Source organism: Haliotis cracherodii, unplaced genomic scaffold, assembly GCF_022045235.1.
Source record: "Haliotis cracherodii isolate W230 unplaced genomic scaffold, xgHalCrac1.p SCAF_10, whole genome shotgun sequence".
In the NCBI taxonomy this organism is placed as follows: domain Eukaryota; kingdom Metazoa; phylum Mollusca; class Gastropoda; order Lepetellida; family Haliotidae; genus Haliotis; species Haliotis cracherodii.
This window is the reverse complement of record NW_027266265.1, coordinates 29,638,577-29,661,133: the sequence shown is the minus strand read 5'-3', so window position 1 is coordinate 29,661,133 and position 22,557 is coordinate 29,638,577. Positions and strand designations below refer to the sequence as shown.

The 22,557-nt window shown below is 39.3% G+C and overlaps 1 protein-coding gene across 1 annotated transcript; it reads right to left on the bottom strand.

Moving 5' to 3' along the window:
* Nucleotides 1–1,284: 1,284 nt before the first annotated feature.
* LOC139448694 (ankyrin and armadillo repeat-containing protein-like) lies at nt 1,285–18,532 on the bottom strand. Its single transcript, XM_071230249.1, has 6 exons — nt 16,948–18,532; nt 7,325–7,569; nt 5,200–5,356; nt 4,263–4,410; nt 2,588–2,707; nt 1,285–1,599 (listed from the first exon to the last, which is right to left on the bottom strand). Exons 1-6 carry the CDS (start codon nt 18,530–18,532, stop codon nt 1,338–1,340), a joined length of 2,517 nt encoding a protein of 838 aa, XP_071086350.1. The 3' UTR covers nt 1,285–1,337.
* Nucleotides 18,533–22,557: the final 4,025 nt, after the last annotated feature.

Here is a 22,557-nt window from a genome sequence, read left to right as displayed (position 1 = left end):
AGAACCTTTGACTATAGATCTTGATTATCATTAGTTTTATGCTAAACATTCAAGTCATACATTATTTGGTTGTTGAATGGTCAATCCTAGTTTATGTGAATAATGTGATTAAATGATTCATATGACTAACAATACATTATGAGGTAATAAATAGGATGAGGGTGGAAGTAGCAACTTAATGATCCTTGTTGACTATTTGACATCTTCCTGAGGCAAGGGAGTTAACTGTCTATAAAAGTCCAGTTTCCACCCTTGGCAAACTAGGCTGGTATTATTGAGTTACATTTTGGCAACAAAATCGAAATACGGATAGTGAGTTGTGTTGCAGATTACGGTCGATTGCGTGATTTGCAAAGCATGTGCACCGCCAACTCGTCATGAACAGATATTTTCCAGTCTTTTCACATTTTATATACAGGTGCTCACATGATTTGATGCACTTCTTGACTGGGCACGCCATTTTGTTTGAAACAAATGCAAGTGATACGAGGGATGCAATCTGATTGGTCCATAGGAGGGGCTTGTAAGGGATATAACTCATAATAACCACTGGTGGCGCTACGATCGAGCCCAGGAATTCCAGCCTAGTTCGGCAAGGGTGGAAAAAACTGGACTTTTATAGTCAGTAATTCCCTTGCCTCAGGAAGATGACTATTTGAGTGATGTTGATTCATCTTGTAAGTTTCATTCTCCTTACATTTAAATGGTAAGTATTAAATGAAATGCAATGGTAGTGATGGAGAGAAATCTTTCAATATATCAAATACATCTGGTTCGTGACGAAGCTGTTTCTGTTTGAATCTATGTCCAGCACACTTCACAGCACAATAAATAGGCACACCATATATAGTTGTGGATATAACAAAATATCCAAGTATGTTATGTTGAATAAATATGTTGTCAACTTTTGTTTTACATAGCGACGTCATTCAGTCAGTCAGTCATAAGAATCAGGTATACCATGTCAGCAGCTATATCTTTGTCCCATCCCACCCTTGCCCCAACCCATCTCCCTTGTCCTACTTCTCACTTTCTCTTACCCCACTTCATCTTCCCATGCCCCACTTCATCTTCCCATGTCACACTTCATCTTCCCATGCCCAACTTCATCTTCCCATGTCCCACTTCATCTTCCCATGCCCAACTTCATCTTTCCATGTCCCACTTCATCTTCCATTGCCCCACTTTATCTTCCCATGTCCACTTCATCTTCCCATGTCCCACTTCATCTTCCCAGCCCCACTTCATCTTCCCATGTCCCACTTCATCTTCCCATGTCCCACTTCATCTTCCAATGTCCCACTTCATCTTCAATTGCCCCATGCCCCACTTCCCCATCATCTCTCCTCCCCTCCGACCATGAGAGAGTTCTGCGTCCTCTGACTGTCCAGGGACATGTGACTGTTGTGGACTGATCCCGTCCTGTGTGTTCTGGAGGACCGTGAGGACCTGCCTGTCACATTGCCCTCCTCTGCTACCAAGTTGGACGTGGAGCTCCGGATGTTGGAGCTATTACCTGTTCCATCAAAACTCAGGTTTGTCACTGGGCGAATCTCATCCTCGTGTGGTCGAAACTGTATCAGACTAGTTTTCCCCTCTCTGTGGATTCAACAAAAATCAAAATGAAATTAAAGTAAATTTACACTCTGCAACTACAATGTAATGCAATTAGATGATTTGAATTATGATAACTTTTATTAGCTTAATAAGAAGTTTTCATCTTAGGAGTGAGTGGCTATATTCTAACATTTTTTTTAGTTATAAATATAATCGTATATATAACTGCAGGCTGTAATATGTCATGTTGCCTGAACCAGATAATCCAATGATTGACAGTGTGAATGTCTGTAAAATGTTTGCAGGCTCAGATGCAAACTCCTCTCAGTACTGTAAATCGTGAAATTAATGCATCTCTAAAAGAATGCGACCGCTGGCTTCTAGCCAAAATATGAATGCGACACCCCTCTCCTCTCAAGTATCAGTAGATTTGTATCTTAAGAAAATGTCCTCTGTCAGGTTTACAGGAGAATCCTCTCCCTTATCCAACCTTACATTAATCCAATCACACTCCAAATAGCACCGCTTATTAGCACTGAGTAGAGTACTTCCGCTAAAACAATACATGCTCGCTGGCTCGTGTCGCAAAGAACAAAGACACTGTGTTGCGTGGATGGCATCTGTCTGGACTTGCAGGTGTGATGAGTGATGACATAAGTGAGTAGAACTCTTGCCTTGACCCCAGCAGTGACAAGTCACAGGATGTGTTTGAATGACATTGTTTATATACTTGTTACAAGTGCTTCTCAATAAACAGTGAAATACATAGTTGTTTGTTTTTAGTGTATGTCTAAGTTGGTATTTCTGCTATCCAAAATGTCTGACAGTTGATATAAATGCGATGTTTAATAATACAAGCAAACACCACTTTGTATGGTAAACAACCCTAAAAGCCCCACCTTAGTTCCATCACCTTTTCGGACATACCCTTTTCGACCAAACACTAAATGGCCTGGAGGGCCCATGCGCGAAATACACATATGTCGGAAAGCGCACGTTAAATTCCCGATTTAAGTAAGTAAGTACGTACGGTATAGCTGGCAGGCCAACTCTCCTGCAGTGTTTCCAACCCTGCACAAAGTCAGGAGACAGACGTGTCCGCTTCGTGTAGTACTTGAGTACCTGCATCAGGTAGGGGTTCTTGCGGCATCTGGAGGAACATGACAGACACATAGATATCTCAAAATTACCAACTAGTCCTATGGGCTACAATGTCTTGCTTGACAATGGTATAAGGATCTATACCGAAACGTCGCTTTTTACAGTATTAAAGAAGTTGTTATCCATAAAATTGTGTCTACCTTGTAATCTGTCAACTTCTTAGTGATGCCTATCAAACAATTTATTCCTATGGGCTGGTGACCGCTTACACACTGCCAAAAGGTTGTCAAGTAATCATTTATTTTTGTTGTTTAACGTTGCAATCAATAATAGTCCCATTAGATGAGACCAGCTTGTAAATAATCAAGGCTGGACTAAACAAACCTACGACTGATATTTAGTGATATTCAGCCTGTTCAGTGTAGCATGAATGCTAGTAATCTTAACATTTACAGTATTTTACCCACTGATATCGTCATACATGTATGTGTCTGCAACAGAGGTTATTAAATCATCTTTAAGAACATAATTTTATACATAAATTCTCTCTCATCTTCCCGAAGCAAGGGAGTTAACTGACTGCCAAACTAGGCTTGAGTGTGAGTGAGTGAATTGGGCTGAATGCCGATTTAACAGTATTCCAGTTATATCACAGCGTGTCAGCTTAATGTGGGAGGAAAGCCCGAAGTGACGCAGGTGTCAGACGTTTACCACTTGGATGAAACCCACGAGCAGGGGTATGGTGCTGACAAACCTAGAAACATAATCGGGACAAACCGGGATTGGAACCCACAATCATAGGTTTCTGGCATGCCCAAGGGATGCGACTCTGCACAGCGAATCACGGCGCCTTCGACAACTGGGCCCCCCGTGCCCCCGAACTAGGCTTGAATTTCATGAGTCGATCGTAGTGCCATCAGGTGCTATTATGAGTTATGTCCCTTTTATGTACCTCCTATTGACCAATCAGATTCCAGCTCTCTTACCACTTGCATTTGCTTCAAATAAAATGGTTGCACCAAGTGAAGACAATCTAAACGATAATCAAGATATATATCGTAATGATACGGGTCTTGCTTCGTAAAATGCATCCAATCATGTGAGCACCTTAATTAAAAACATGAAAAGATTTGGAAAATATCTGTTGACGCCAAGATGACGGTACACTTGTTGTGCAAATCCTGCAATTGATAAACATCTACACGGCAGTTTCCAAACGCCAAGTGAAGGCGATCTAAATGATAATCCAGATATATATCATAATGATATTACTTCACGAAATGCGTCAAATCATGTGAGCACCTTGATTAAAAACATGAAAAGATTTGGAAAATATCTGTTGACGCTAGGTTGTCAGTACACATGCTAATTGCTTTGCAAATCCTGCAATCGACCGAAATCTGCACGGCAGTTTACAAACCGGATGTTGATTTCGTTATGAGATTTTGATTGGACTATGCATAGTCCAGCCATGATATAACTCCATAATTCCAGCTAGGGTGGAAACTGGACTTTTATAGTCAGTCAACTCCCTTACTGCTTTCGGAAGATGTTTCTGTTTGAACTAGGGAATCCCACTCCATGTACTGTTTGGTGTATCTGACCTGTGAAGGAGTTCCCTGCCTCCCTCGTGGTTGAAGGTGAGATAGCCGAGTGCAATGGCTGCACACCCACGCACCTGCTCAGCAGGGGATGACAGGAGGCTGCACATGTAATGCACAGCTTCTATAGCGACGATGGCTGAAGGAACACCTACAGGAACAGAAGATACAGAGTCTTACCAGATGCAAAATATTCTTTCTTGTCTTTAGAAGACCTATTGCTCGGCCAGGAAGTACATACAAATATTATTGAAAAAGTACACCCCAAACAGCTCTGTCTTATAGAATAGAACAAGAAAGTCGTTGATGTACTGAACCTTTTATCATATGTTTGTTTGTTAACCCTGCACAAGGCAATATTCCAACTGTATTATGGCAACCTGTAAATAATCAAGTAGACTGTCCAGTGATTGATATCATGAGCAACATCCCACGCTTTCAGTACGCTGTTAGACATATGAACACGTAACCAATTCTGAAGATTAAATCCATTTAATTGCCTCTCACAACAAGCAAAGGTTTGGGGATGTATGTACATCTACGAGTCATACCAAAAGACGTTAAAAGGTGGTACTTGTTGTTACCCTGTCTGGCGCTCGGCATTTAGGGGCTAAAACAAGGACTGGTGGGCTCGGATTCAGTATACTGTGTCTGAGTTGAGAAATCATGTTAAACTGCGGCAAAGTATGTCTGTGAGCTAGTACTAAATCAGCATCAGTCCGGACAAGTACAAGCACACACACACACGCACACGCACATGCATGCACGTTGCTTTGTAAGTGCAATAATCTTGGACGTGATGTTAAATCCTATTCCACCTAACCTTACCTTCATGTGACTTGTCGGTTATAACAGTACCTACACCACAGTACACATGTATTTACAGGTGACGGAGAAATGAATATTCACAAACCAGTGTTGATGATGGTGACAGATGTACCTGCTCGTGTGTGTGCCAGTCTAGCGACACAGTCACTGGCCAGCGCCAGGATGCTGTTGTCCTTGGAATCCTGGAGGAGGTCGACGATCAGCTTGATGCCCAGTGCTGAGGACTTGGCCTGCTCCTCATCTGGGATGATGCGAGCCAGGATCACGATCTGACATACAGACATTTAGAACTCAATATGCTTGTTTGTTGTCTAAAATTCCCTAGCTAGACTTATATTCCAGCTGTATGACGGCAGCCTGTGAATAATCAAGTCTGGACCACACAAACCATTCATTGATATTATAAGCAAAGTCCATTTTAAAAAACATTCTTGTTTCTAATCACTTTCTTAAATTGATAGACAGATTTCTTGGTTTACAGATTATTTATGTTAAAATGTCCCGGAGGTAGGTGGATGAATAATCAAATAAGGGACCAGTTATTTAATACAGGGGTGGGTGTGGGAGTCAGGGTAGGGTCACAAAAGGTATAAGAGTCTTACACATATTTGGGGAGGGTCATGAACAGTATTGACATTTCATGATAAAATATATATTTCAAAGTGCTTTTGAATCTTGTCTTTCTGAGGAGGGTCATCCAAAAATATGACAAGCATATGAGGAGGGTCATTATTGTCAGTACATTGCAGGGCTCCAGATGAAGGCAGTATTGGCGTATGTACAGACGAATCTATGCACAATACGTAGGGGGATGATTTTATAAATGTATCAGATACTTATCACAGCATACATGTATGGTCTAACATTCATTTATAGAATAATATTATATACTCTGATTATATTTTCTCTTGTATAGTGCACACTTTATTTTCCTAAAACACAGCTGTATGAAGGGGGTACGCATTATACACACTATAAAGAATTTTTATGTTTTTTTCCCCAACGCAAAGATATTACTGTGAACATGTAACACCGGAAATACCATATCAACACTGTGTGGTTACAAAAAGGATTCATAGTATATCTAGGCTGAATACCCTAGAGGGGTGCACGTTAGCCATATATGTACAACGAAAAAAGTATTATTCATTGTTTATTGACCAGTATACACGAGACAGAGACCATGGTCTCTGCTAAAATGAGATATAACATTTATCAATGAGTGAGTATGGTTTTACGCCGCTTTTAGCAATATTCCAGCAATATCATGGTGTGGGGCTCCAGAAATGGGTTTCACACATTGTACCCATGGCGGGAATCGAACCCGGGTCTTCGGCAGGACGAGCAACGCTTTAACCACTAGGCTACCCGACCGCCCCTTATGAATAAGATTCCAGTCAGTACTCTAAGGGTACTCTATAGTTTTGCCAGTACTTGTATATTAAAATTATAACTCCCGATGCTGAAAAATTATCTGGAGCCCTGCATTTGTGTACAGAAAACCTCTGACCCACACTCACCTGAGCAATAAATTACAGGTCTCTAAGAAAGACATTTCAGATTTTACATTTGCTTCTCCGTAATGTAATCTCAATATGTTGTCTTTGATCAGTGTTGATTTAGTGCACCATGTCTTGTTATTCCTATGTTAAAACAGCATAAGTTTGCATTTGGCATCTTCCCGAGGCAAGAGAGTTAATGGACTATAAAAGTCCAGTTTCCACCCTTGCCGAACTAGGCTGGAATTCCACGAACACATTTTGGCTGCACTAACCAAGTCTATGCATCGTCCAATCAAAATTGCGTATTGAACTAGGCATCCGGTTTGTAAACAACATGGATTTCAATGTGCAAATTTTGGTCAGTTGCAGGATTTGTAAAACACGTGTACCGTCAACTAGGCAGATATTTTGCAAGGTACTCAAGAAATTTGATGCACTTCAAGGGGTAAGACCTATCTTATTACAATATAGACCATGATTATTGATTAGATCATCTTGACTGGGTGATGCCATCTTGTTTTAAGCAAATGCAAGTGATATGAGAGATGGAATCTGATTGGTCAATAGGAGGGACACAGAATGGACATAACTTACAGCCACTGGTGGCACTGCATTCGGACCTGGAAATTCTAGACTAGGTGGAAACTGGACTTTTATAGTCAGTTAACTCCCTTGCCTCGGGAAGATGGCATTTGGCGGAATTTGTAAAAATAGACCTGACTAAGATGACCATACCTGATAGGCAGCATTACATCTGTAGAACTCTTCATGAGATTTCAAGAAAGGCAGGAACGCAGCAAACCTGACCCCGCCCTGTTCCAGGATATCCTGCTGCTGGCTGATGTTGTTGTAGGCGAAGGCTGCCAGCGCCTCCCCAGCCAGGAGACGTACCCGATGCTCCGTGGAGTACATCATCCGTAGGATACGCACAAAGCTGAAGTCAGGGTAGCGGTGGATCTCATCCAAGATGGCTTGGTTTCCTGCAGATGAAACAGGACATGATGTCATCTGGTGCCCACAATCTGCTGGTTTTCGTGTTTGTTGGTTTTGATTTCAGTGTATCATATCTTATTCTGTCAGCTTTATACTTTGCACTAATTTTCTGCTATAGCTATATGGTAAATTTGCTCACGTGAGGCACTGTCTTCATCAGCTGATAAACGTCAACAAATACAACTTCAATCCTTATATTGACAGATACATAAATCATAACAAAACAATCCATTAAACATTAAACTTTAATTGTTAAAAGTGAACGCGGAGAGTTGTGACGTCATCCATCCCAAACATTCCACTTGGAGTGACATCCTTTGGTTTTACGAATGGCAGAAAATGGCAGCTACGGCAATGTCATTCACTTGAAACAAAAGTTGCACCCAGTAAAGTTAGCGCTGGAAGGAAATCCAGAACCGACTGAAGCTGAAAAATGGATTGATATTAACGTTCTGTGAACTTTGCGTATGTGTTTGAGTCATGCCGTGGCTGCTGATGACGGGGATTACTGCTTTAGGCGGCTCAATTGGATTTCCGAGGCATGACAGTGTGGAGCTCAGTGATTTCTTTTCGTTAGTCGAACATTCTATGTTATAGCTTTGGTGACCCGACATATACATGATCAGTCTGACTTCAAAGCCTGCACAATTCATAGCCCGAATCGAAGTTATTCTCAGTTTTCCCTTATGATTTTTAATGTTATTTTTAGACATTGAGGAATTCCCATAAAGTATTTCTGTATGTCTCCGCTCGATTGACAACGTAATCACATGATATACTGACGTTCATCAGGAAATGAACGACAATCAGCTTGGAAGTGTTCACCTAGGCGAGGTCACCCGCGACTGTCATTATTTTATAAGTGATGTCACAATCTTCATCTCTCTTATCACAAACAGCACAGGATTTCTCACACTCAAAAGTCTGAATCAACCAATCACAATGAATAGTTTGGCACAGATCAAAATCATCAAAAATGTCAGCCACGGACGATCTCTCGATATTAAACGACTACTTGTAAATCCCATACACCCATCATGTGACATATGTAACTTTCAAAAGTGTTGAAGTTATAAGGCATGAAGTGGTACATTTGAAATCCATTGAAACAAAAGAAGAGAGTACATTCATGTGTAAATTGTTTGTTTCATGCTTAACTGTCACTGTGAAATATCTGTCAGTGCATGGTTCATAATAATTTTAAGCATTATTTGTTTGCTATACAATAATAATAAAGTCAGTAGATAGAGTGAGTCCTTGAAAGAAACATGAACATGTTAAAGAGTGCTTAAAGTTTGACCATGTAAATATCTGCTATTCTTCATATGAAACCACCCTTTTTTATCAGCTATATGTCAACTTGTCATCATTAAAACAAGAAAAATGAGAAAAATGGAAAACATTCTATTTATAACAATGAAGAAAGCATCATTCTAACTAATTAATTTTTAAATAGTAATTTTCTTTATAACTTGTCGAACAAACATCTGCCTTTATAAAATGTTCAGTTTGTTAAAAACAGAATTTTGAAATATATAATTCTTATTCTTGCCTACCAATCTAAATGTTTTAATCAAATATGTTTAAATAAAACAAAATATGAAAGCCATAATTTAAGCACTTTCAAATTTGGTCAAGTACAGCAGCCTGAGATTTGGGTCAATGATAATTTGGATTTCATTTCAAATTTGTCAATATTTTTTTTAACACATGCAACTATTTTTATTCTTTTTATTGATTTACTGAAAAACATAACATACTGAGAATTTGTTAAGTTTACCTAAAGGCAGTGCCATTTATTTCTCTGGACAAGTTTTTACTGCTGATAAAAGAAATATATTAATGATCCATTGATTGACATTATATCTTTTCAGCGTATCCCAAAATAAAAAGACAGTGGTTAGTCTCTAAGCAAATAAAACCCTACATGTATTACTTATAATTAATAAATATATGACTCTACATAAATAACCTATATAAATGCACTGACAGGTCATGAAACAATAAATAGCAATCAATAATCAATAATCAATAGCCATGCAGAAACCTAATCCCCCGTATGCCCTAACTATACCATCAGGCAGACAGCTGTAGCCTTCGCGTACTCATAAATGATATCTACTGAACTGAAAAAAACCTCCTCACAACAAGTTGCGATAAGCATCGCTACAAAAACACCGCTGTTCTGACTGAAAATCTCAGCCCTGGGTTTCAGTGAGTTGTTCACAATGGCATTGCCTGACTGCATTTTAGCATGGTGTTTTGTTGTCGTCTTGTAAGCATTGATCTAGTCCCAGGGGTTTGGAATTAACAAGCGGTTGTCATGTAGAAGTGTAACAGTATTGATCAGCAGAACGCCAGGTATGCTTGGCATTAGGAGACCATGCATGAGGAGACCATCGACCAACAGGAGCATGAGCTGACACCAAATCCAGGAGTGTCATTATTGAGGCCAGGTCATCACTTCCGATGTGTCTGTATCGTGATGTCACACTTGATACATGGTACGAGGAGGCAGCGTGGAAACCTGTGCATTATTGATGTATATCATGCCTCATTTGACTTGATCAAGATGGTATCTGTAATGTTAGTATTTATGAGAGTTTTACATTTGTTTTTTAATATGGCCAAACAAACTATTTTTCTTTATTATTTTTTTAAGAGATGAGCCTGCCCTTAAATTTAACAAATATTAAAATAATAAGTTACTGATGCTGTATTTGTTTTTAATGCCTGCTTTTTTAACATCTTTACTGTGTATTTTTATCCATTTTCTGTTCAGAAATCCACCTATTTTAATCTTGACAAATTTGTGAGAAAGTAATTAATTATCATGATTATATACTACTCATAATTTGTTAAAGATCACCCAATTCTTTCATATTACTATAGTCAGTCTATCATGCCATGGCAGATTAACCTAGTTAACAGCTTTTCTTTAACTTCTTTGGGGCGGTCGGGTAGCCAAGTGGTTAAAGCGTCCGCTCGTCATGCCGAAGACCCGGGTTCGATTCCCGACATGGGTACAATGTGTGAAGCCCATTCCTGGTGTCCCCCGCCGTGATATTGCTGGAATATTGCTAAAAGCGGCGTAAAACCAAAACTCACTCACTCACTTTAACTTCTTTTGAGTAGTATTTATCACGTTGGCGCTGTCTAAAATACAGTCTACTTTACTGACAGACCGTCAGTTTTGAAAAGTTGCACACCCGATGGTCAGGGGTTAAAGTTACTAAGTTGACTGTCTACCGGTCTATTGTTATTTTCTGAGAACTACCATTAAACAGTACTTTTCTTAGGTTTACCCTTTTGTTACTTTTGTTCGTTACCCCATACAATTCTGACCGGCAACATTTTATCTGGTCTGGTAACTTTGCAATATTGCCAGTCAGGTCGTCTGACTGAAAGTTTGGAGACTTTTTATACCCTGGTGTTGGACAGTACTGGTACCTCTAATATGGCTTGAAGCCTAAGGGAATTTGATATTCAGTGTGGGGGGGGGGAGGAAAAGGGAGCTTTGATTGTGTATCGAGATTAGATGTACATGTATATTTTTTCAGCTACAGCTACAAAACCAGATATATAATTCTTTTATCTAAACCTATGAGCCTCAATTTTACACCTCGCAACAATGGCATTTTAGTGGCAGACAATATTTTGTTTTTTTCATCAGTCTGAAGCATAATTATGTTTTTCAAAAATTTGCAGGGACAATATATTTTTTGCAATAAAATTCCAGCCCCCAGTCCCTCCGTCCCAGAATATCAAATGATCGGTCCCTATTTGCTGAATCGGAATGGTATGGCTTCCACTGATTTAATTCACTGTTTGAGTGTGAAGAAACAGTTAGACTTGATTGTCTATGCCTAATTTTTTTACCTTTTATGAGAAATTACCCTTTAAATATGCTGTTTATTTTGTAGAATTGTTTTAACAACAAAGTTTTAAAAACTATAACATAGAAATTCAGAAAAAATAAAGTAAAATTCAGAAATAAATATAAATAACAATATAAAAATAATATTAAAACTACTTCTAGTTTGGGAAAAGGAATACCCCACAAGTGTTTAATATTGTTTATTATCTTTTAGAATAGATCAAATGAACCACAAAACTGTGGATAACATAAAGTGGAATAGCATTTTTTTATTTGCAACAAGTGTTGATTGAGAAAGACACATGTGACTTGTGTAAACATAGCAGCGTTGTAATAAACAACCTAAAATAAACTTCCTGTATCAATTCACCTACCTTCACTACCCATACATAATTCAGCCTGTCTTATTTAGCAATGGCTAGTATCTCAACATTTTTATATATAATTCATATGCTTCCCAATGATACAATTTCCTTTAAATCAGCTTGCGCCATCTAAATGAATGAGATAGTCGTTTCGAACGGCAAGCCTTCATTAAATCTTTCAGATCTGGAAAGATTGCGATCTCGCCACAATGCATTGTATTCCCACTGTGGAGTTTCTGCTCAGCTCTCTTGCTTGCTTATTCATGAGGAGTAATTACTTCCAATGATCCTCAAGCACTGGGGCCAGCCAGCCATGAAACTAAAGCATGTTGATATGTATAGGTATATGGAATTCTTGTTCTCCCGTGATTATATTACTAACAGCCGTTTATGAGGATACACTTAGGCTTAGCTGTTAATAAAAATGTGAAAACATTATTGCATTGCCATGATTCCTGAAGCATAAAGGGTTTATTAACCTCAATCTCTATAGCACTGGTCAATTTACAGCTTGACTAGATACAAAGTATATAAACAATTGTATACATATTCCATTTTGGCTCATAAAAAATAGATCAAAGTCTCCTGGATCAGCTGAGATCATTCATAAGAAACGTATTTTTTCCTATTGGACACACAATATGAATACAGTTTTATTTACAGATTATCGTATAAAACACATTACTACAACAAGGAAGTATATAAACAAATAACTGTAGATATCTTCCGTTTTTTTGTCATACAAAAACATAATGAAGTCTTAAAAACAGCAGAGATCATTCAGGAAAAATGTATGTTTTTTTCTATTGGACATACAAAATGAAAACAATTTAATTATACAAGTTATTGGAAAAATCACATTACACATGTTGAAACTAAGCTTTTTTTGTATCCGACATTTTGGAAAGGGTAAGAAAAAAATATGCTGATGTTTATTTGAAAGCTTTACATATTAGTATTGGTATGTTTAACATGAAGTTTAATTCAAAAAATTTAGGTCTATAGACAAAAGTCTTTATGTCCAACAGACACTTTCAAAATGATAATACATGTATGTGATTCATTATGGTTTTAAAACTAGTTCACTGTGACAGACAGGTCAACTTTAATCAACCCATTGTTCTGTTATTGTTTGCATAGTGTTACCTTGACTTCCAAAACTAAGGATCCTCGGGACTCCGGATAGTTAATTTCAAGGGTCCTTACCATCTTCCAAAGGAAAGGAGTTAACTGACTATAAAAGTCCAGTTTCCACCCTTGCCAAACTTTATTATCCCTAAAATATCCCGGGAAGATGGGTCCTTACAGGAAAAATGAGGGTTACGTAAGGTAATGAAATGGTGTAGTATGTGTACTGTACTGTACATGTTCCTCGAAAAGCAATATCTTTTTTTTCCTGCATCCTTTCTATTCATATGTACATACTGGATGCACATTTCTGCGTAATGTAAAACCCTAATTTGATGTCCTGCCTCTTGGGTAAGAAAGTTTGTATTTGAATCCACGCAGACAATCTGTAAAACCTGAAAATAACTTGGTCTGGCCATGTCTGGCCACGTCTGGCCACAAATATCTATTAGTGTTCGGAAAGTTAAGTACAATTTTATGTTTTATGATGAAGAGGTGCAGAGATTTATCCGGGATTCCAAACTAAGTGCCCTTGCAGGCAAACTGGGAAAAACTAGCAATATTGTTCAAAACTGTATTTTTTTTATGTTCTTATTTTTGTAAATTCTGAGGAATTTGTATATTTTTTTATTCAAATTGGGGATTCTTACAGTCATTTGTGGCAGGTCTAGATAAATCCCTGAGGCAGCAATTTGGAATGACAAATAATCACTCTTTTGTTGCCTGGTAGCAGTGTCTGAAGCAGACTAATTTCAATATTGGCTTTACAGATCTGTTACTTTTTAGCTATTTTTTACTTTATTAAAGTGGGCGGTCGGGTAGCCTAGTGGTTTAAGCGTTTGCTCGTCATGTCGAAGACCCGGTTCGATTCCTGACATGGGTACAATGTGTGAAGCCCATTTCTGGTGTCCCCCGCCGTGATATTGCTGGAATATTGCTAAAAGCGGCATAAAACCATACTCACTCACTCACTTTATTACAGTGATTTGCTATTTACAGTTACACTGACATTTTCACTAAGTTTGTTTTCTCCCCTGAGCAATTAAAAAGAAACAAAAGAATAGCAATATTTCTCACACAAATTAACCTCCAAATGACTGAGATAAATAAATGAAGATTGCTTCAGTCTGCTGGTTTCCCCAGTTGTCTGAGGTGCCACCATTCGCTGTGCAGAGTTGCACGCCAGAAACCAATAATTTTGTGGGTTCGAATCCCGGTTCGCCCTAGTTGTTTCTAGGTTTGTCAGCACCATACCCAAGCTTGTGGGTTTCACCAAAGTGGTAAACGTCTGAGACCTCCATCACTTTGGGCTTTCCTCCCACATCATGCTGATTTCGATGTGACATAACTGGATTACTCAGAGCTCCAGATAAGCTTTTGTTGTTGTGGGTATTTTACCCATGCATTTTAAAATCATTGGGTATCAGTAATTCTATCTGGATATTCAAATTTCTATTACCCACTAGTTTTTACACATGTGGGTATTTAATTTAAATATTTAAAAACACTATTCATCTAGTACCTGCAAACTGGTGTTGTGTAGGTTCGAGAGCTTTATAGGACTCAAAAATACCACAAGAAAGTGTGATGGCAAATGATCATGATGTAACTGTCATCGTGGAGTTTGGCAAGGTTGACAGAATGCCCGTTTATAATTTCAAAATAAGTTGCTGATTTGCTAATCGAATATGCAGGGTTACTTCACAATATTTTGATGATACGCACAAGATTTATTTTTGTAGCGTATCTGTAATGTTCATTGTGTATTTGATAGGCTTGGATTTTATTTTACTGCGTATTTCTGTATTTCTGATGCATATTTTACGCAGATACGCAGCTTTTCTGGAGCTCTTGTTACTGTTAAAAGTGGCATTAAACCCAACTCACTCACTCGTATAAGTGGTCCCACTGACACTAAGAACTTCCCACAATCCATACAACCAATCAGGTACCAGTATTCTGTACAGCACCAGTTTAACATGAAGCATGTAATTTATAAACCTATCAACTCAGTACCTGTGTCCAAATTGCTCTTCAGCAACCCATGCTTGTTGTAAGAAGCGACTAACGGGATCAAGTGGTCAGGCTCACTGACTTGGTTGATGCATGTCAACATATCCATATTGCCTAGATCAATGCTATGATATCAATTACTAGATTGTCTGGTCGAGACTCGATTATTTACAGACCGCCATCATATAGCTGGAATATTGCTGAGTGTGGCATTAAACAACAAATAAAACAAACAGATCAAATAAAACACATATGTAAACCGAATGAGTGAACCTTCTATGAACCGACATGTACCATATTATGTGATGTCAGTCCAAATATATCCCTCAGAAGTGCATACATGTATCATCAAAGATCCCAGGCCCATAGAAAACCAGTGACAAATGGATTCCTTACGTATAATGACACTATCCTGTCAATGTTACCGATACTAGGCACCATATCTCCATCGGTATGTACACAGACAGCAATAAGCACACCTTACATCTAATCCTTCTGGACTTCAATGCTATATCTTCCATGTAACCTACCTGGGATTACTACCCGGGACATTTATCAGGTTCATAATCTCAATTATTGAACAAGAAGCGAACACAGTGTTTGGAGATTGTATGATAGATACTCAATGATGACGTTAATAAGCCGCAGGTCTGCGTGTGCTGTATTATGTGTGCAGTGTAAGCTGAACCTGGATCATGTAATCATAATTCTTCATCCATACAAATGAATTGCTTAGCTGTGGTTCCTTACATAATTGATTTTAAGATTTGGCACTGTGCCGCTGTCGTCAATATGTGAAGTATGTACAAAGAAAACATGACATAACATATTAAAGCATTCAAGCAACCTTTACAGAATGAGACACATAGGAGTGAGTGAGTGAGTGAGTGAGTGAGTGAGTGAGTGAGTGGGTGGGTGGTTGGGTGGGTGGGTGAGTGTGAGTGAGTGAGTGAGTGAGTGAGTGAGTGAGTGAGTGAGTGGGTGGGTGGGTGGGTAGGTGGGTGAGTGTGAGTGAGTGAGTGAGTGAGTGAGTGTGTTTTTTGTTTAGCGATATCGAGAACAAAGTTATGTAAACAGGCCTATTCCAAAGAATTTTATATTTATCATTTTCCATGATATTATTAATTATTATTATAGAAGCAAATCTGAGCTACAGGTACCCCCAACTGATAAACTATTACACATCATTATGTTTAATAATATTAATAAGGCACTGTTCATTTTAAGCTGAAGGCTTAAGTCTCAGGGGGCAGAATGGCTTTCAAATCAGATTATGGTATGGAAATACCATTTAACAACAATGCAGGTTAGCTAAAAGCATTTTAGTAATCCTGGTCTAAGCTCTTTAGATAGAACACAGTTTTCATACCTTCAAACGTGCCACATCATTGTTATTCTGAATACACAACTCTTCATGGTTACTATGGGCAAGCAGGTGGAAAATATGTTTATAACCATCATTGTGTTTTGATTAAAACAAAATCTAAAATAAACAAGCCTACTCCGTTCAAATGTTTATCCCTCGGAAGCGAGAGATAGACGATAATTTTGACGGAATCAGTCGCACGGGCCGTAATTGTTGTTCGGATTACCCCGTGTTTTCGAGGTTGCATGATCAGAAAACACATTCCGACTGTCACTTTCATGATCTGGTAAGCGATGCTTTGATTGGTTGGATGAAAGGTCATTCTGAGGTGACCCGTAATGGGATGTCCTCAGATCTTTGTTTAGCGATAGCGAGAACTAAGATCTGATTTTAATGAGATTGTACACATGGTCAAGGGTTTCATCAAAGTGGATAACATGTACGGATGTATTAATAGGGCTTTCCACCCACATAATGCTGACACGCTGTAATTTAACTGAATAACGTTTCAAAGAAGCGTGAAACTCAAAACATTAATTCACTTGAACAAGTGGTTGACAGTATGAGCAACAATCCCTGTAACTCAACTCAACTCAGATTCAAACACAGTACTCACCTATGGCCACATATCCCAGGGTAACAGCTGATTCCACTCGCAGAATCTCACTGGCCGAATGAACCATGAGAGCCACCAGGTATCTGATGCCCTGAGACTGGGATATTGTCTTCTGGTTCCGATTGTGTGGCACATTCCCCACGCCTACAGACAGATACCTAAGTGTCCGGATCACACTCAGACCAATGTAATCCTTATCCGACTTCAACAGTCTCACTAAAGGATGAATACCATTTTTATTAGCTATCTCAGTCTGCATGTTCAGGGGGCCCTGTGCCAGAACACCCAAACCTTCTGAAGCTATAAGGTGAAGTTTCTCAGACAGAGAATTAAGGAACTCTATCAACATTTGCACACCCATCCCTGTCGCCATCTCACGCTGTTCATCCAAGTTTGTCCCCGCCAAAGCCCACAGTGCCATCGCAGTTTTCTCCAGTAGCACATCCGCCCTGCTTTTGGACAAGAGTTTGAACAGGATTCTATCAATTCCTTTGGAAAGGATTTCCTTCTGAGTGTGAGGGTTATCCTGTGCTAGGAGGTGAACCGCTTCAACAGCTGTCAACTGAAGCTCTCGGTGCTTCATCTGCCCCATGATGACATCCCTCAAGTGAGGAGTCACACCTTCATCCACAAACATGTTCTGATTGGCCCTTGTGTCCTCCGCAATCAGACCCACAGCCAATGTCAAGGCAAGCAATAACTGCTGTTCACTGTATTTTTCATAAAGGCCAACTAGAGTGGAAATCACACCAGTTACACCTCCTATTGCTGATCGATGGGTGCTGCTGACTTCGGACAACACTCTAAAGCAATGGACAACAGGTATCAGTACCTCGTAATCCGACACTGACTGAGCCACCTTTAGGAGAGCCTGGGCAACCTGGTTCTGCATTTGTATATCAGCATATTCCTTATTCTTTGCCAATTCTTGTAATGTCTCCGCTGCCAGCTTAACAGCGAAGTGGTTCTGGGATTTTAATATTTTTATATATGCAGGAATTCCGCCTGAGCTTACCATCTGTTCTTGGACCTCTGACTTCTCAAGGACATTGAGCAGGGCTTGAAGAGCTGGAATCTTTGCATCATCATTGAGTGTACTCTTGACCACTTTGACAATCACTGGAATTCCGCCATTATTATAAACATGTTCCCAGTTAGCATTGATACCTTCAGCTTCACTACGATCTGTCAACGTCCTCAAACATTTTCCCGAATTTTCTGCCTCCTCTTCGTTATCCGACCCCACCATCTTAAGAAGATGCTTCCACACCGGTAGCTTTTCATCATTTCGTTTGATGAAGTACTCCAGCAGAGAAACAAACTGTTTCATACAGCAAAGCTCTATGGCCCCGTGGTTCTGTGTGTTGATGACATTTATCTTGGCATTTAAAGACAACAAGCTATTCACTGTGTCAACGTTGCCACTACTGACAGCCAGGAGGAAGGGGGTGGAGTGAAGGTCGTCATTTGTCTCCAGCTCCAGCTGGTCTGGGTTGGCCTCCACGAAGCGTTCGATGGACTTGACGTAGCCCCGGTACGCAGCCTGGTGGATGTGTGCCCATCCCTTCTCGTCATACTCGTTCATAGTGATGAAGATTCACAGACCCTTCGATACCATCTATCTGAAACAACAACAGAGTCATTGGTCCCAAGAACAGTTAAGAAAACATTATGGTTTTGTAATAAAAATCCCTTTTTCAGTTTTCTAAATTTTAATTTTTGGGGTGGTACTAAGCATTTATTACCCAGTACTTGTTTTAAGTTACCGTACATGATTTTGATGAAAACAATAGGATTCTCAGTAAAGGCTTATTCTATTTTGTAAATTTTAATATAAACTTATCTTTTACCCTCACAAAGAACTTATAGGGATAGTTCTATTTATCAAATCATAGGGTCAGCCTACAGTCAGTTAGGTGAATGAAACCACATTGTTTTGACTAATGGATAATTATTGATTTATCTGTGAATCAAAACACCACATTTATTTGTATTGCTACAGGTATATCTGACAATCTATTCATGCATACAATCCAGGGAAGTCAATTAAAGTAAATGAATAGACGCACAATATCAAAATTCCTATTCAGCAAGTGGCCTTAAAAATATTATTGCTGATAATATACCACTCAACATTTGACAGGGACATTTCTGTTATGTCTTGATATAGGATATGATGATAGTTTTGCCCAGTGTAGTACGAGATTTGGTGTGCTGACACTGAATAATGCCGCATACAGGAACCAAATGTTGAGCATTCAGCAGGACATCTTCATGAGGCAAGGGAGTTACCTGACTATAAAGTCCAGTTTCCACCCTTGCCGAACAAGACTGGCATTATGGAGTTCTTTTTTGGCTGGAATAATAAGTCCAAGTCCAATCAAAACTGCATCATGAAATTGACATCCGTTTCGTAAACTGCCATGCAGTGTCGATTGCAGGATTTACAAAGCATGTGTTCCGTCAACTTTTCGTCAATAGATATTTTCAGAAAATGTTCAGGTTTTTAATCGAGATACCCACGTTAGTGCAGTTTTATTACAAAATAGATCTACATTATCTATCAGACTGTCTTGACTGGGCGCCTCCATTTTGTTTAAAGCAAATGCAAGTGATATGAGAGGTGGAATCTGATTGGTCAGTTGAAGGGACAAAGAAGGGACATAACTCGTAATAACCCACTAGTTCGGCAATATTTCAGGTATATGACGTCAGCCTGTAAACAATCAAAACTAGACCAGGGCCCACTTGCACAAAGCAATCTTAGCGCTATGACTATTGTAAGCCTATGTTAAAGTATGGGAGTTACAATCATCTTAGCGCTAAGATCGCTTTGTGCAAGTGGGCCCTGATGAACCTGTGATTGACATTATAAGCAACAAACAACCCATGTAGTCGTAGTTGACATACAATGAACCAAGTCACCGAGCTTGACCACCAAATTCAATAAGTCACCTCTTACGACCAGCAGGGTCCTATTCTAACCCGGAATCCCTACAGGTTGTAGTTATAATCAGTGGGGTCTGGGGACCCACTCTATTCCGAGTCCCCACGGGGACCTGGGTACATACAAGGGCAAGCTATATCTGCCTGTGCACCAGCCCTGACCACCTGCAAACTCATGTATGATGTTAATATCTCTATTGTGAAGGAGCTTTCAGTAATCCCTTCCAGCATGAGCCAAGACACAGTCAGTTTGGCCTGACAATAGAATAAGCACTAAAACCTGGCATTGTTTGTCAAGTACCAGTGGAACCTCCCTCCAAGCAATGCTTAATGAGCCAGTGTGAACGTAAAATGTCAGTCATGTAGTAAAACATTATGTAAACACCCATTCGTGGTCTGAAATATTGTCCAGTTTGTTGATTGTTCTTATGCGGTGAGATATTGTTGGTACATAAGTAGGTGTCAGATCTTTGACATATTCATAGTATTTGTGTGTATATTTCTTGCATAATGTTTACTAAGTGCTTTTTGACAGCGTTGTTGTATAATATGAAGACTGTTGTAACTGATCTTCACAGAACACTAACTTATCCACATAACATGGATAGATCTCCCCTCCCCAATCTGTGTCTCCCCTTCTTAGTCTTTGCCTCCCCCCATAATCCTAGTCTCCCTTCCCCGTTTGTCCGTGTCTCCCCTCCTTAGTCTTTGTCTCCCCCATAATCCTAGTCTCCCTTCCCCGTTTGTCTGTGTCTCCCCTCTTAATTCATTGTTTCTAATGACCCCTCCTCTTTTCCCCTCCCCAAGTAAATTGCTAAAAGCACAATAAATCTCTACAGACACAACTACTTCATCAATCAACCGAAACTCTAAAGAACAAACATAATCTCAACCTATTTATCCTGGGTAAAAAACTCCACCTTTCAGAGTCTGCACTACACAGCAGTACATTACAGCACACGACTGCTGCGTAATTTCTGAGGAGTAAGTTCAGGTTAGACATGAACGTTTAGTAGATAATACTAGATATAAACCACTTAAGCAAACAGCAGATCTGAAGCACTTGAGACTGGGCAGGTGGAATTAACACTGGGCCCAGTGACACACCTGTGATTTATAGACTTGATTATTTCATTGCAAATAAGTCATTTCGGGCAAACTCCCATGAAATAATGTGTCCTGATGTTTGACACTGTCCCACCTAATAAATGCTGGTCAAGCTGTACCCCATCAACCAGAAGGCTAGTGCATTAAACAGGGATGATGCACATACCTGATAACTATCTTCACAAAATTGGTTCAGTTTTGAGATGAACAAAATTGTCAACAAGTTGATAAGGAGTGGCAGTACTTTGCACATTGGGCTAGTGATGATGATGATGATGATGATGATGATGATGATGATAAACAGCTGTAATGCACCGAATCATTACACTGATGCATGCTCACAGCACTACATTACATTGCAGTATTCAAACAGAGCTACTTTCTGCTCTCATCTGGCTGTCCTTGTGTGTCATCATACCCATACCGCAGAGATCACTTCTCCCACATCACTGAATGCTTTTCCTGATCCTACTGTGCTTGAAGTTTAAGGGAAATCCCTGTGTCCTGGAGGATGTCTGCTTGAGTATTTTATAGAGAGACCCCCAATCTTTAATTATTAACATTGGGGTTATTACAATGAACACTGACACTTTTCTTTAAGACCAAACGAGGCAGCAGGGTAGCCAAGTGATTAAAATGATCGCTCATCACGCCGAAGACCTGGGTTCGCGACCAGTTAAGAAGATCTCATTGATAATAAAGATCTTTATTGGAAAAAGGTTTTACCTGGTAAAGTACATCAAATCATTTGAGCCCCTTAATTAAAAACGTGAAAAGATTTGGAAAATATCTGTCACCCCCTAGTTGATGTTACACATGCTCTGCAAATCCTGCATTTGAACAAATTTATCACATCAGTTGCCATGTTGTTTATGAACTGGATGTAGATTTCATTATGGAATTTTGATTGCACAATGAACAGACCCGTTAGTCCAGCCAAAATATAACTCCATAATTCCAGCCTAGTTTGCCAAGTGTGGAAACTGGACTTTTAAAATCAGATAATCACCTTTCTCTGGAAGATGCCCTATCTGCATCACAACTAAACATCCTGCATCACATCATTTTTTTGTCCCCATCACTTACTGACAAAGAAAATCACTTTGTTTGATCCTGTCTCCCTTTCTCTCTTGTGCCGATTTCGGGTCAAAACATACGTCCCCAGCAACTTATGCAAATAAGTGCATTCAAATTAACATTTTCTTGCCATTGCTGAGCCTTTTTCGACCAAATTATGGCTTACTTTGCTACATTAGTTGTATGTTTGTTGTTTGTTTGTTGTTTGACACAGCACTCAGCAATCTCATTCAAATCAGACCTTAGTTCTTGCTATCGCTAAGCAAAGATCTGAAGACATCCCATTAGGGGTCACATAAGAACGACCTTTCATCTGACCAATCGGAGCGTTGCTCACCAGATTATGAAAGTGAAAGTCAGAATGTGATTTCTAATCATGCAGCCTCAAACATTTTAACATGGGGTATTCTGAACAATAGTTACGGGTTTAACAACTGAATCCATACAATCTAGACCATCTATTAGCCATTCCAGAATGTT